The 16,252-nt window shown below is 39.1% G+C and overlaps 2 protein-coding genes across 3 annotated transcripts; both read left to right on the forward strand.

Moving 5' to 3' along the window:
• On the forward strand, positions 1 to 7,477 carry LOC113591013 (ubiquitin-conjugating enzyme E2 variant 1-like). The gene is made up of 4 exons (XM_035522115.1): positions 1 to 49; positions 1,858 to 2,006; positions 6,675 to 6,800; positions 7,087 to 7,477. Exons 1-4 carry the CDS (start codon positions 28 to 30, stop codon positions 7,231 to 7,233), a joined length of 444 nt encoding a protein of 147 aa, XP_035378008.1. The 5' UTR covers positions 1 to 27; the 3' UTR covers positions 7,234 to 7,477.
• A 178-nt stretch (positions 7,478 to 7,655) lies between these two features.
• Positions 7,656 to 13,864, forward strand: slc52a3 (solute carrier family 52 member 3). Of its 2 annotated transcripts, none has more exons than XM_027031360.2 (4): positions 7,656 to 9,450; positions 11,642 to 12,803; positions 13,098 to 13,221; positions 13,637 to 13,864. In XM_027031360.2, exons 2-4 carry the CDS (start codon positions 11,788 to 11,790, stop codon positions 13,847 to 13,849), a joined length of 1,353 nt encoding a protein of 450 aa, XP_026887161.2. In that variant the 5' UTR covers positions 7,656 to 9,450; positions 11,642 to 11,787; the 3' UTR covers positions 13,850 to 13,864. The 2 variants fall into 2 exon arrangements, with proteins under 2 accessions (XP_026887161.2, XP_026887162.2); XM_027031361.2 differs by lacking the exon at positions 7,656 to 9,450 and adding an exon at positions 10,748 to 11,034.
• Positions 13,865 to 16,252: the final 2,388 nt, after the last annotated feature.

The raw sequence follows: 16,252 nt of genomic DNA on the forward strand, positions 1-16,252 counted from the left end.
CGCACCCATTCACTATTTACTTATAAGATGGCGGTCGCCGCCGGATCAGGTAAATCATTTCCCTAATTTTACAGTTCTGTTTTTAAGCATTTCACAAGTTTGTTAAAGAATAACTGATCCGAACTTGGAGAGTATAACAACGAATCAAGTTAAGCCATGTTTTGTTTATATTAGTCCTGGTGTAAGTTACAGGCAGTTAACCAGCAGATCACTTTGCTAGTATTAGCAAGCAAGCCTACCGGCTAACAGCATATGAATTAGCTAACAATAAGCGGTACTGTTTCTCGTTTTTAAGATGACATCCCATACAGACTGATTTTTACTGATTGCGTACTGACTTTAGCTCGGTAGCTAGCCGGCTAGCTAACTGTTTGATGAATAGCTACTTGAGTTAGCTTCATGGATATGTAATTTTAAGCTTAATTAAGACAAGCTGCTGTGGTGGATGTGTTTGGCTGCCAGCTGCTTTGTCACCCTCTGCATTGTCGATAGACTAAAGCAAGTCTTACCCTGCTGTTCTCGGAGAATGATGTTTGGAGTTGCATTTGATGTTTTCGTGATTGCAATTTGCTCTAGTGTGATAGTCAGGGCTTGTAGAAATAACTACCATGTGTGTTTTAATTAATGTTAATTAGTGATAGACGGTAAGCATCGTTCATTGCATGTAAATATAACAAGACACCATCTCGTATAAGTGTTACGGAGCTGCAGAATTCTAGCCTAGCGATATAATTTTCAGAATTGGTATAACCTACAAAAATGCATTGTAGCCCATCCTATTTAAAAAACCAATAGCGTGTCCGATGTATCACTGATTGAAGGAAGTTTTTAGTTATATTTACACAGTGCGAATGCACTTGATATCTAAAAATCAAAGCTGAAGCCCATAGCTTCTGCGATGTTAATGTTTGATTATACCTTTTGAGTAGGAGAGAATAAAGGCCTCCAGTACCTACTCCAAAACATTTGTCATTATAGTTTCTAATTATTTTCAAAGTGGCTTTTTTCTTTTTTACAAGCCACTGATTTATGTTACTCAACATTTTACTTTCATGGAGGGACAAAATTTTTAATGTCACTGACTCATCCTACTTATTACTTATATTGGCATTGGATTTAAAATCTAAAAAAATGGGCATAGGCAAGCTCTAACTGTTTGTCCTATAGAAATCTATGTTGTAACTGTTAATGCCTGCATAAGCTTGGGCTAAATGACCTTGGACCAAAGAATGACAACTAAATGCACCTCATGCATTGTTTGGGCCTGAATGTGGTGGGGAAGAATTAGAATGGAAACATAAGTAGCTGGTTGTGCCAGAACTGCAAATGTGTGTGTGTGTGTGTGTGTGTGTGTGTGTGTGTGTGTGTGTGTGTGTGTGTGTGTGTGTGAGAGAGACAAATGAGTTAATGCAAATGGAATATGAACATTCCAGTGCCACTTGTGCATGCTTACTGTGGGGACAAAGAGATGAATGAGCCAATTTTTAATCCTTCCTAGGGCCAATTTTTAAACCTTCACAGTTTCCTTTTAAAGAAATGGTGAAAGCCCCACGGGGAATGATTACAGATACAGCAACTGAGGACTAAGGTGAAAAAAAACCCAGCCAGCCTGCATCAGCTAAAACGTCTAGTTTTTAATGTACAGTCTGGCTCGTTAGGGCCTTAGTGAGGTAGCTGAAATTCACACATTATCCATGCTCTTTGTTTCTGTGTTCTGAGCCGATCATACGGTGTTTTCACTCATTCCTGATCAGTGCTGTATGTGAATACTTTAAGATTTTTTTAGTTTGTTGTGTGATCCAGTGTTTCAGAGTATTGTGTGTGTGTGTGTGTGTGTGTGTGTGTGCTCATGCTCAGGCGTGAAGGTGCCGCGGAACTTCCGTCTGCTGGAGGAGCTGGAGGAGGGCCAGAAGGGAGTGGGGGATGGGACAGTCAGCTGGGGCCTCGAGGATGATGATGACATGACGCTCACGCGCTGGCGAGGCATGATCATCGGTCCACCACGGGTAAAAAAAAACAAACAAAAAAAACAAACACACAACACATGGACAAAAGTTTGTTTTAGTTAACACATGTATACACGTAACCCTCAGGTGCTGGAAAAGTATCATTGTCAGCCTAACGGGAGTACATACACCACACACACACACACACACACACACACACACACACACACACCCCTGTATGTAGTAAGAAACATAAATATAACTAACTTCAGTAATAAAAATAAATATTTTTGGCTTTTCAATGTTCCATGTTCTGAAAATTCACATAAACAAGCACAGACACACACACACACACTGGAGAAGCTACGACATGCATATACACATGCATACGCAATCCCTGCAGTAAACACGCAGACACCGAAGAGAGCCATGATTGTATAATCTGAAGTAGGCTGACACACACCCACGCTGTAGAAACATGATCATCTTGCTCAGTGGCCCAATGTTGTTAATGCTGTGTACACACACACACACACGCAAAACTTTGACATTATTTGTCAATATAGCCACTTGCATGTCAGCTTCATACTGATCTGTTCAGAAAACTAGCAATTGACCTTTTGAGCACAGTGACCCTTAGCCTACTTCTGCTAACACTGAGCTACCCTTAGTTCTGGAAAACTAGCCCTGACATGCTAAGAGCAGAGCCTGTTAAGTGTAATCTGTATTCCACTTCGGGTGATTTTAGACGCTTCGTCACCCAAACCAACTACTGTGCTTATAGAGAACTTAATCAGTGGCATGAGGACTTTCTTCAGTTGCTTAATTTCTTAACCCTTGCCCTACACAAGTGCACATATCAGGCCAAGTACCTATAGTCAGTCATGGGATAACTGCTTTAGCAGGCTAGTGGGACTTCACATCAAGCTTGTAACTTTTTTTATAGATAATTTCAGCCAGCAATGAAATCGACAAGAGGAGAACTCCTTGGTTACCACTCAGTAATCATCCACCCACTGAAAAATAAGATGGATAAAACGAACGTGCTTTTGGCCAGGGTTAGCACCCAGTGCACTCTGTGATCTCAGGGTCACACTCTGCTCATGCACACAGTGAGCTCTGATCAGAAATCATCAATTTGGCCAGCTCAGTGAAATTGCTGAATGTTTTTTTCTAATGGAGATGTGAAACAGTATTCTTGCACTCAAGGAAACTGCTCCTCCTAATTTTTTTCAATGTTTCTGGAATTAATAAGAGGGTCAGTGGGGTTGTATGTCTTTATCACAGCAATACTGCAAAGAGATTTCTCAGAATTTTCATCATGTGAACATGTTGCATTGTGTTTCAAGATATTACATTTGTTCTAATGCTGGTTGTCACCCACTCAGACATAGTAAAAGATTTCTTGATGGATTTAGGAAGCTGCTCTATAGGGTCTATAGGGTCATATTTTTGAGTGTCTTAATTACTGGACATTTTAAAATTTACATTGACTTGCCCACAGTGCTCTTTAGACTATACTAAACTCTTGTGCCCCTGGGCACAATCAGGGCTATATGCAACATCTAACATAAACGAGACATAATAGTCTCACAGATTATAGATGTTGCAAGATCGGACCACTACTGAAATATCCATTTGTAGCAAAACGAGCAATAATGAAAGTTTTGAGTCACACTCTTACTGCTCACTCTGTAGAGACTTTCAATGCTCTTATGTTCCCTTCCTCTTCTCACATCATCCCTGTTTTCATTTAGTTGAGAACTTTAGCCCTAGACTTACCGAACGTGTATCGATAGTTTCAGCCCACAGAAAACCAAGACTGTTTCAGGCAGCATCAAAGCCCCCTGGAGATATGTCCCCACATATTGAAATTTAAAAGCGACGACCGCATAAAAGCAGCTGCACTGGCAACTGACAAAACTAGCCATTTGCTTTGGCATCTGTAAGAAATAACTGAAAGAACTCCATACAGTGATGAAGTTTTGCAGGGTGTGTTTTACCTGTCTGACATTGACAGTCAGAAAGATTCTTTTTTGTCTTTAAGGATAGGTTGACTAATCCCACTCTTGGGATTTTTACTGAATTCTTCTCTGTCGGTAAAAGCAATGAGTTCACTTGCATTCTTTAGTGACAAAATCAGTACTTTAAGAGGAAACATTTCAAGTTACCACCTTCATGGTTTTATAAGTTACTATGCAGATATTAAAAAAAATACCACATCCAGTTTTTCAGCTGTCAGTCTAAAAACACTTTCTCAAGCCATTTCACTCCTGAAGTCCTCAAGATGACCTCTTAACCCATAACCTCAGTAATTTTTAAGTTAAGTTTTTTGCACATTATTGTCTGATGTCCTGAATATTCTCAGTCTGTAATTGAATTTATCCACATAGCTTTGAATGAATATCGACATGTTTAGTTACTATAAACCAGTCTCAAGCATTCATTTTTTTGGGCAGAATTATTGAAGGTAGTTTCCAGTTTAGCTCTTAAAGTGGTTGTCTCAGCTCAGCTTATGAATTTTTCCAATTTGGTTTACAAGCCTTGCATTGCAATAGAGACCTCACTTCTTTAGACTTTACATGGTTTGATATTGACAATGACATCTTTGATGCATTTTATATAGTTGACCATGAGGATTTATTTGATAACTGGGTTGGCCTCTCTGACACAGTGTTAAGACTGTTTCAAACCTTAAATAGTCATGAATCGTTGTTTTGAACTGAGCACATCTAAGTGCTACACAGTACCCTGTGGTGTCTTACACGGGTCAGTGTTTTGCTCTTTGCTTATCCTGACTGATATAATCAGTAGATATTATTTGTTTCCAACTTTATGCCAATAACAATCGGCTATATCTGGCCTTAGCACCAGATAACTATATGTGTATAGGCTCCTCACTGGAGTGCATAGGTGACATCAACCTCAACCAATGGATGTTGCCAAACTTTGTGCAACTTAATAATAAGACAGGTTCTATTTATTGTAAAAGACACTCAGGGGAGAGCAATGTTTGTTTATATAGACATTTCTATCTGTGAAGATCAAAAGTACATTGTTTTTGTCCATGACCTCAGTTTTAAAAACCATCTAATAAGGTGTAATAACCCATCACCTCTGTAATATCTTTAAGGTCTAGGTCATTTTCTCCATTACCAACGCTGAGAAAGTCATACATGCCTTTGATGCATCTAGGATAGCTTATTGCAGTGCTTACCCAAGAAGTCCATTAATAATCTGCAACAGTTGAGGACAGTTTAGTTTATGATGTAGAAACCTAGAAACATCATTCATTCTAGAATGAGGGGTTATATTGCACCTCATATTGCACCTCATGGCCAGCCTATTTTTCAGAGTTGATTTTCAGATCATTTTATTAGTTGGTTTGTCCCCTTCTGCCCATGCTATGTTACATATGCTTCTGCTTGGCCAGCTTTTAGCTGGCATATGCTAGTTGTTCCAGTAACCTGTCTGAAGGCTCTGCCTTAAATTAGTAGAGTCTCGGAGCCTAGGACGCAGCTGTAATAGGCTACATTTCTTGGCTGTTATTTCTATCAAACTTGTCCCATTGTGTAGGATCCTTTTATTGTGTCAGATTGCAGCTGAGAAATGCATCCTTTGTTTATGATAATTTGAAGGACTCTCCTGTTTTACCCATCCAGACCTCCTAATCATCCACACTGGAAAAATGGCATAAAGAAGCGAGAGATGGTGTGGCATATATAGTTACATCTACAGTAACATGAGAATACATTGAATAAAATTGAGAATACAATGTCATACAATATCAGTGTTTACATTGACATTATTGGAACATTTAATTTGCGAGCATAAAATGCAGGTTATCTAATCAGATAGCCAAGGTTGCATATAAAAAGCCAAAATGACACTCTCCACTGATTAGCCTATCTTTAAAGACGTTCCATACGGAACCTTTTTTTCCAGCTCCAACAAAAATAAAATAAAACAAACCAGAACACCAAACTCTGCCTCATCTCTTTCTCCAAGTTTAATTTCCTGAGGGGATTTAAATGTCATATTGCTTACATCAGTAAGCTGTGAATTGTTGCTACAGCCTATTAAGGCCATCTCAAATATGCATGAACCAGCCTTCAAGCAGGTCCTTTTGTGTTCCACCACTAGCAGGGCCCCATTCTACCTCGGCTATGTCCTAGGCTTCAGGACGCATCTATTGGGTGCACACGCTCGGGAATTGTAAATCTGAGCCCTAGCATTATTTCACAAAATGCACTTAATCATTGAATTTAATTAGGACTTCTGTAACTTGTAGTTTACTGCGGAGCCTTTTTATTTTTTATGGTCTTTATTCACTTTATTCTCTTACTCTCTTCTATTTTATGGCAGTCAGATGTATACTACAAGTTCAGCAGGGTTACAATTACAGGTTGTTTTGTTTTTTTGGTTACGTGAGGGCTGACAATTTGGCTTTGACGAAGGCAGCATGTGTAAAGGGAACTCATTTTGAAGTCTTAAAACAGGTTTTTAGCTTCTAGCTTCTGTCAGTCAAAACTGATGTTCACAAGTTCAGTCTGTTGACTTAAAAAGCCGATCAGTCAAAAAAAAAAAAAGTTTTAAAAAATGAAGCTTTGATATATTTCACCCTTAGCTATAATTGGCTGACTGAGTTTACACCCTAATTTTTTTACTTGTATATTTGCTCTGTTTGGTGTCCCTCCTTCAAATCTTTCTTTCTTTTCTGATTGGTAGACCATCTATGAGAATAGGATGTACAGCCTGCGAGTGGAATGTGGTCCCAGATATCCAGAGACTCCTCCATTTGTGCGATTTGTGACAAAGATAAACTTGAATGGAGTACACAACTCCAGTGGTGTGGTGAGTTTACATTTTTAGTTTTTTGTTAAAGCTTATCCTTACTTACCAAAGGCCTTTGGTGATTTGCAGTACTAATAAAACTGGCAAACTCATGAGTGGTTTCAGATTCAGACTTGAAATGCCTTCCTTTTAATCTAGGTTCTAGAGAGACAAAGAGGAAATGTATATGAATAATATGTTCTAACACTGCTGTAATGTGCTATAAAAGAGGAGTGTAAATGTGTGAAGTGTGTTTTGACTGAAATTGCCTGTGTGTGTGTGTGTGTGTGTGTGTGTGTGTATTCAGGTGGACACGAGGGCGGTGTCTGCTCTGGCTAAGTGGCAGAACTCCTACAGCATTCGAGTGGTGCTGCAGGAGCTTAGAAGACTCATGATGTGCAAAGAGAACATGAAGTTACCGCAGCCACCTGAGGGACAGATATACACCAACTGAGACTGTACTACACCACACACACACACACACACGCACACACACACACACACACACACGCACATAGATCCTCTGCCTGTTCATCTTTCTTTCTTCCCCCTCTTCTTGTTTGTATTCATCCTTTTATTCCTCTCTCTCTGCATCTGTTAGTTGTCTCATTTGTCCTTGAATTTTCTTGCTGTGTCTCTCTCGTTCCCTCTCCCGCACACACGCACGCACACAGACGTACACACACAGACGCACACGCGCGCACACACGTACACACACAGACGCACACGCGCGCACACACGTACACACACAGACGCACACGCGCGCACACACACGTACACACACAGACGCACACGCGCGCACACAGACGTACACACACAGACGCACACGCGCGCACACAGACGTACACACACAGACACACACGCGCGCACACAGACGCGTGCGCACACACGCACACACAGACACACGCACACACAGACACACGCACACACAGACACACGCACACAGACGCACACCATCTGGAATGAACTCATGCCTCAACTCCTCAAGCCACACTGTGGCCCTTCTCTATTCTCATTTTTTTGAGCTCTGGTTGGACCACAGAAGATCAGTGATTGGTTGTTTATTTGGTTCATCTTAGAACAGATCATTTTAATATTGTTCATCTTACTAATCTTTTTTTTTTGTATTATTGTTTGTTTATAAATTCATATTGTACTATAACATAAATAATATTATTGCGTGTGCCCTGTGGTTGAGTATTTTGTCATTCCCATGTCAATTTTTTTCATGCTCTGCTTTAAGCGTAAGGTCTTTGTAATGTTTGATAGTGAAGTTTTCATATTTACATTTAAAATGACTGTTTAAAATAGGCAAATACATATTCTGGCAGAAACATTAAGGCCAAGATGGTACCATCGGCTATTATAGTTTGCATTCATGTGATTTGCTAGTGTCTACATGATTTAGACAAAAGGAATTCAATAAACAATTTTTAAAATCAGTTCTTCAGGTAAGCCCAAATAACCATTTTCTCAGATTTAGAAAATTATTCAGTCTATATATAGTAATGCTGACTGAAAACCAGTAAACACCATTTTTGCAGGCCTATCCACACTGACACCTAAAATAATTGATTGTCAATTTGATGTGTAACCCAGTATGATGCACTAGGAGGTTACAAGCCTTACTAGGACAATAGTGTAAAACAATTTACTTGTACACACACATACTTTATACAGTACATAAGGTTACCAAAGAAACAATGTTTTAGACGTGTGTATATGATAAAAGCACTTAGAACAGTAGATCAAAGGTACATTTCCAGGACTTCACTAAATTATAATTATAAACTATAACTAGTGAGTTTATTAATAGACAATTGGGTTCAGTCAAATGTACAAACAAAAACCCAAACAATTCTGACTGTAAAGCAAGGTCAAAGGTCAGGTTTGGTGTATGTAGAGCTGGCTTTACATCAGAACTATGTCCAACAGGAGGCAGCTCTGGTGCCTATAAGCACTGACATAAGTTGACTTATTTTAATATTCTTTTTTGCTAACTCTAATGTTCCTGTTACACCCTGCATCCACAATGATGTACTGTTAGTTTTAAACTCCATACCATTTAAATGTAAGCATCTCAGTTATGTTTTTACATTTTCAGGAATTTGCTGACTTTGGTTATAACATTATACTTTGCAAGAGGTTTTGGCATGCACTTCTTGCCTGTAGCGACATTGGAGTTGGTTTTCTTAGAGTGGGGCCACTGAAAGGTTCATATTGCTTCTGTGCTAATGACAACTAACCCTAAGATGTTGCTTATTCCACAAAATAAGGGAATGTGCTCAAGCTGTACTGAAAATACAATAACTTCACTGTTCTTATGGCATAAGTAGGACAGAAACCTTTCCTAGCTTGAGTGGCAGTAAGTGTAGCCCTAAGTAATAAAATAATCAAAGAGTAAATGTTACACTAGTAATGAGCAGTAATGAGTTGCAGCCTCTCCTCTCCTGCAGTTTCATGATGTCCTAAGTTGTGACGGCAGCCTGGGGGACCAAACCTTTCTTCGCCCTTACGCTGATTAAAATGCGACAGTGCCACGTGCTTGTGTGATCTCAGTCTGGATGCTGCTTAATCTGGTGTTGTACTGTGACCTCTCTTCAGCTGTCTGCGGCATGTGCCCAATGAAAGGAACGGTGAAAGTGGGTGATTCCTTAGACTGTCTCAAAGCGTGAGTAGTAGAATTGCATGCTGTTCGTGATGACATGAAAACGTTGACACTTTATTGCAAAACATTGTGCTTTATTGACCTTCCATTAGACTTATATAGTAAAATATCTAAATTGTTATGCCATGCATGACTGTTTGAACAAGAAGTGTGGGGTTCAAATTCCAGTATGTACAAAGGTCAGATATTCCTATATACAACAGATTCTTATTTAAGTCAAAGCACTGCTTACACATGAGAATGGAATTCAGTCTGGCATTTCATTCTCTTTGCTATTTCTTTAGCCACACCCAAATGCTCTTGGTACTTAAAATATTAAAATCCCATTTTCACACTATATTTTCACAAATATTTAAAGTATATTTTTTGTAGTGTATACTTTTGTATACTTTATATTTGAGCTTCAGTGTGATATTTGATACTGACACTCAGTGCAATGTTACTGGCCGCAACATCATCATCAGGACTGACCTATAAGCTTAACTGTTACAGTCAGGATGGCTTGCCTATAGTATACCTGTTTCCTCTTAGCTAGTCTAGCTCTGAATTTGATTAGTAACAAGCAGCTAATCAGTCAGCTTAGAGGTCAGCTGGTGATGATGAAGATGACCCTATGTTGCTGGTTAGTTGATAAATATTTGGTGACATACTTTATCAACATATTGGACCCAAAAAACACACAGATACCCAATTAAGCATTTTAAAGGCTAAAAACATGAATATATAAATAAATCAAACTATAAACAACTATTTTGTTGAATATAGTTTCTACTTGGTCTATCAACAACGAACAAAAACTAGAATGGTGTTTCAAGTCAGCACTTTATATGCAATTTGACAGCAATGTTCAACTTAATTATGAATTTATGCTGTGCCGTCTTGACCAGTCATATTATTTGATCACGCCGGCATGATCAGTGAATCCAGAGGGCTACAAAAGAAGTTGTTAAAAAGAAAAAGATAAGATTAGACTACGAAATGAAAAATACCATAGGAAAGTCTTATATATGATGTCAAACCTGATTAAATCTATAATTAAAAAGTTGTAGTTATCTGTCTCATCATTTGGCAAACTTTATTATACAAAGAGAAAATATAATCTCATAAATAAAAAGGGTTGGACTGAACACTGCAGAACAGCAAGAGCACATAGAGAATGTGTCTTTCTATCACATACAAAATGATAGAGGTTATAAATAGAAGTCTTCAGAAAATATCCAACTTGTACACACCTTTAAAAAAATTTGCACACCTGTAATAAATTATTCACTTTTCCTTAATACACCAACTTTATGCAGTCTCTGTAAGGCTGCCATTGTATAGTGTGAGCTGGATGAATCAGTAAGGCAGGAAAGGCATTTGTAACACATTTAACTTCAATACAATGGATAAACACTGCAGTATCTCCTGCCTGTGACCTTTCACCTAGTTTTGTACCAGTAACACATGGGTTTTCACACCAATCTAACTTAGTAGTGTGTTGTGAAACATGCTGAAGCAAAGTGTTTTAAATGAGATTAATCATGAGTGTACAGCAGGAGTCAGCAGGAAACTTGTCAAGACAGTACATGGTCTTGACAAAAGCAGGTAACACCAACAATGCTACTTTTTTACTTTATCATGCTGTATTGAAAACTGCAATTTTTCTGAATTAAATCAAAATTAACTCTATAAATCCTAAAGGCAACAATTAAATTAAATTGAAAGAAAACAATTACATTACAAGGAGATTTGTTTATCAGACTATGAATTAAATGGCACATTTTTATTGTAATTTGTCATGGTGCATGATTATTATATAGTTTATGTGTTTTGTCAGTTTCTTAATTTTCTGTGTGTACTGATATAATGATCCACAGTTGATGTAATATCCTAAATATACAGTATATCCATATTCACACGCTTCTATTTCCTTTTTCATAAACTGGAAAACAAATACTTTGTCCTGCAATATGACACTAATTTAACTATAAGTATTTATAGTCTAAAGCAATCTAAAGCAATTATAGACTTTTGACTATAAGCACACACCTTTGAGTGCTTTCAGTGAACAGCTTATGCATCTCATTCTCTGGGTCAGCAGGGACCCTTCGTCCCTTTTTCAGTTGTTTCTATTCTTTTAATACAAAGAACTGTTAATATTTATTTCTTTGCTTTTTTTCTTTTTCTGTGGATGCTGGTCTGCTATCCCCAGGAAGGAAAAAAACGTGATCGCAGAGACATATACCCACCGAAGAAGAAAACAAAAGCAAAACGACACAAAAAAAGGCATCTGGATTTCCAAACTGTGAAATTTCCCTCAAATCTCTCTGCTGTCAGACTAGGATTCTGTATCCTATAATGACACTGTACATTCACATGTTGGCCTGCGCCTTTGGCCTGGGTTCCTGGGTGGCCATTAATGGGATGTGGGTGGAGCTACCACTGATCGTTAACATTCTGCCAGAGGGATGGGTCTTACCTTCCTACCTCACAGTTATCATCCAGCTGGCCAATCTTGGCCCTCTTTTAGTTACCCTTGTGCACAAGCTGTGTCCAGGACGATTGCGGGAGAATCTGGTGATCTATTTGGTGCTGATACTCGGTGCTGTAGCATGCGTCCTCCTGACAGTATTCTGGAGGAAGACTACAGTCATTTTGGGTGAATTGAGGAGCACAGCATTCTTCATCCTCATGTTCTTCCTCGCCTTGGTGGACTGCACTTCCTCTGTCACTTTCCTACCATTCATGATGCAGCTCCCAGCCAAATACATCACCACATATTTCATTGGCGAAGGACTGAGTGGCTTTGTGCCTGGGCTCATAGCTTTGGCGCAGGGCGTTGGGATGTCCAAGTGTGTCAACATTTCCCAAACAGTGGATAACCTCTCACACTCTGACAATGAAAGCTTTGCACTGGAGACTCAATACCTCCCTCCCAACTTCTCCACGGAGGTCTTCTTCTCCTTTTTGTCAGCCATGATGGTGGTAAGCCTTGGTGCTTTTGCCATGCTGGACTGGGTACCTCGGACCTTTGAGATCTCTACCGAGCATCTGGTACCTGAACCAGGTGCTGTCATATCGGTCTGTGGGGGTGTGGAAAATCCTGCAGCAAGCAATCTTACAACAAAGAGCCAAGAGGATGATGAGAGGAGCTGGTTAAGACCTCTGGTAGTGAAGCCATTCTATACCACCCGTGAGCTGACTTTTGTCTATTTCATGGTGGTGTGGGCAAACGGCGCCACCAATGGACTGCTGCCATCAGTGCAGACATTCTCCTGCATGCCCTATGGCAATCTGGCCTATCATTTGTCAGCTGCCCTGGCCTCAGTTGCTAATCCACTGGCCTGCATTATTGCTATGCTTGCTCCCAAACGGTATGATACCATGAAAATATAGTACAGAGCTTCCTTAGTGATGATTTTGAAGTGAATGTAATATAACTTTACTTTGTAAACTGTTCTTTTAGGTTGCCAGTAAATATTTGCTTCTACTGTATATGAGCTTTTGGCCATACCTTCTCTAACTCCACTTGCCAACTTCACTATTAGTTTTATTCTGATTCAATTTCCTTCAGCAAGCCTGATTACAATGTGACCAATTTAAACATTTGAGCCACACTGAATGAATGCTGTTAACTAATGTTCACTTGTGTGGGTTTTTGTTTTTAGTTCACTGGTGTTCCTGGGTGTCTTGTGCTTGCTGGGGACTGGCTTTGGTGGGTACAACATGGCCATGGCAGCCATGAGCCCCTGCCCGTTACTGCAAGATGCACCAGCAGGACAGGCTGCAATTGTAAGTTCACAATGCTTTTCATTTAACTTAATTAAGCAGGATTATCTCAGCAAAACCAATTCGTTTTGATTCTTTATGTTTGCTTTTTGAAAAGGAATGTAACAGGATTGCAGTCCAGCTAACATGAAACCATCCCTGAAACTTTCAATTTAGCTTCCGGGATACTTTAATAAACCCCATGTTTTTATTTGTGCCATTCAGTCCTTGTGATAATATGTCAGTGCGATCTGATTGTGATTGATCGGTTGTGTGTAATTACTTTTTATTTGCAGAATTTCCTGCATCTTTCATCGCTTCTAAGGCATTACCTCACAAAACAAACCAAACCAAAAAGCCCACGTCATGTCCTCATTTTTAACCTTGACAAAATCTTTAATTACAAAAGGAGCCAAACACATGCTCTGCTTACTTTTAGGTACTGTCCTGGGTTTTCTTCATGGGCTTGCTGTCCTATGTGAAGGTGATGGTTGGTGTCATTCTAAGGGACCAGAGCCACACTGCCCTCGTGTGGTGTGGAGCTGCAGCACAAACTGGCTCTATGGTGGGCTCCATCATTATGTTTCCTCTGGTCAATGTATATAATCTGTTTAAGTCAGGGGATATCTGCAGCAGGAAATGCCCCTTATGAGCTTTTTATGTAATTTTGGGAACAGTGCCACCTTGTGGTGTGGACACATGAAGCTTATAACTGAATTCCAGTGTATTATTACAGAAAAAAATGTTCTGCATAGTATATACTCCAGTTTTGGACTAACACAGTAACAATGGTCAAAGTGCAAGTTTTATATCTTAGCAAATGTAGATAAAACAGAATACAAGTAAAATAACCATTTAAATAACTCACAGATTCCACCTTTAAGATCTAGGCCAGATGGAATGCCTTTAATTGGTCATATATACAGTATTATGAAATGTTTCTTTTCACATATTCCAGCTTCTTTGCAAGCTGGAGTAAGTAATCATTCAGCACCCCTAGAGCCAAGAGCCCTTGCTCAAGGACCCAAAAGTAATTGTTTGATGGCTAGGATTCAAACCCACAACCTTCCAGACAATAGCCAAAGACCCATCAACCAGGCTACCACTGCCCCACTTGAATCAAAGCAAATTTGAATGGCTCTGTAATTATTGGATTATTTTAGTAATTTGATTGTTTCTTCTTGTTTATTTTACTCATTGTAGGTGATAAAGCTCTAATGTCACTCACAGGTCTTACTCACCAAATCAGTCTGATGTCAAATAACATTATCAATATACAGGTGAACAATTTCCACTAACCTGATCTGAGTGGCTGCAGAAATGAAATAAACATAATTGAAGTGCAGCCCAACTTTTGTTTTAAGTTTTATTTTAAAAAATAACACAGTTTACATCATACAGCATCATGATGCACTCGTATGAGGCCATATTTAGAGCAATGACTGAAATATACACAGATTAAAAGGTGTGAGTAGGTGTGTGTGCATGTATGTGTAAGTATGCCTGCATGTTTGCATATGTGTATGTGTATGTGTGTATGCAGCAAAGTGTAGTGATTATGAGCTATGAATGTGTGCATTGTCTTTTTATGACAGCTGGAAACACTAAATGGACATAGTTATCCACCTATCCATCTGTTCATTCATTCATTCATTCATTCATTCATTCATTCATTCATTCATTCATTCATTCATTCATTTTTTAATTTTACACTGATTTTTGGTGTGTTGTGTTTATAATATGTAATGACATTTCACATACATTTCTATAATCAGTCAGCCCTGTTCTGTTACTGATGTTAGATATCAGTTTAGGACAGCAACCCTTAATACTTTCAAAGCAATCTTTATCTGAATCAACTGTAAAGCTAAACCTGACATGTTTATGTTATTATGTATGTGACAGTGGGGATTAAAAAAGACGTTTCTACATCGGAAAACCACTGTATTCGTGGCGACTATGGTAAACTAACCAACCAAACAATCTACCGCTAGGTGGCGACAGAGAATCATTTTACTCCTTTCCATAGACTGCCCTCAGAAGCTAATGTAATCTTGTAGCAAGGTTAGACTAGCACTGATATAATCTTTCAGTAATACTTGTACCCCATTTACAAAAAATATAGAATTAACAGTATAGCTTCTAACAACACACAAGATGCTGACATTTTTAGTTAAAGAATTAAAGTCTTCAGCTAAAGAACCAAAGTCTATAGAAGTCTACAAAGCCTGCAGCTGCAGGTGGCTGTGACATCATCGCAGCGGACCTTATATTGTTAAGATCTTACCATGTAATGCTAAGAATGTGAGTATCGTCTGGCCTGCCCAGTATTCCCTGCCTGGTAATACGGTTGTGTGTGGTCAGGTTTCCATTCCTTGGTCCAGAACCAGGTCCGTATCTCTTGCTGTCCCCCTTAAGGATGCTGCAGACCTCACTGCTGTTTATGCACACAGAGCCTCAATAGGAATGGTCTTGTCTGCTCTTGGATGTCCAGTCAGCATCTAGTCTCTAGAGGTGGGAGTTGAGTGGGGCGACACTAAGCAAGCAGATTATGTCATAATGGCAGCTATGGAACCGAATAAAAACGGAATGAAAAGAATAAAATAGAATGCTGGAAACCAGTGAAATCAAAGGCTGTAGTCATACTGGAAAACAAGTTGTTCCAATTGGTTTTAGAGAGATGTGTTTGTGTTTGTTTTTGTTTTTTGACAGGATGGATTCCATCAGTCCAGGACAGAAGTTTTTTTTTTTTTTTAACTTATTTTCAGATAAGTAAAAATATTCTGCATGCATTGTTATCAACATACATTGTAATGTCAATAACATGAGTTGGGTTTAGGGAGGGGGAGACAGACAGGACTGATGTCAGCTGCTGACCCTGGTTCCTGGTCACCCCAGAGCAAGAGTGTCTGACCCTAACATGGACTTTAAAAAAGGGGGTGGGGCTCAATTACCCATAAACCCACACTAATCTGAAAGGTGAAAAGGTCATGCAGATGCCCCCTTCTCAGTATAGCCTGGGTCCCAGGAGTCATGAAGCTTTTCCCAAACTCAC

This window comes from Electrophorus electricus, chromosome 23 (genome assembly GCF_013358815.1).
Source record: "Electrophorus electricus isolate fEleEle1 chromosome 23, fEleEle1.pri, whole genome shotgun sequence".
Classification (NCBI taxonomy): domain Eukaryota; kingdom Metazoa; phylum Chordata; class Actinopteri; order Gymnotiformes; family Gymnotidae; genus Electrophorus; species Electrophorus electricus.

Excerpts from the sequence above, each read along its gene's own strand:
- LOC113591013 (XM_035522115.1), top strand. The coding sequence starts at position 28 with ATGGCGGTCGCCGCCGGATCAG. Across the intron at positions 50-1,857 it reads GGCGGTCGCCGCCGGATCAG|GCGTGAAGGTGCCGCGGAAC; the intron begins GTAAATCATTTC and ends GCTCATGCTCAG. Across the intron at positions 2,007-6,674 it reads TGATCATCGGTCCACCACGG|ACCATCTATGAGAATAGGAT; the intron begins GTAAAAAAAAAC and ends TCTGATTGGTAG.
- slc52a3 (XM_027031360.2), top strand. The coding sequence starts at position 11,788 with ATGACACTGTACATTCACATGTTGGCCTGCGCCTTTGGCCTGGGTTCC. Across the intron at positions 12,804-13,097 it reads GCTATGCTTGCTCCCAAACG|TTCACTGGTGTTCCTGGGTG; the intron begins GTATGATACCAT and ends TTTTGTTTTTAG. Across the intron at positions 13,222-13,636 it reads CAGCAGGACAGGCTGCAATT|GTACTGTCCTGGGTTTTCTT; the intron begins GTAAGTTCACAA and ends GCTTACTTTTAG.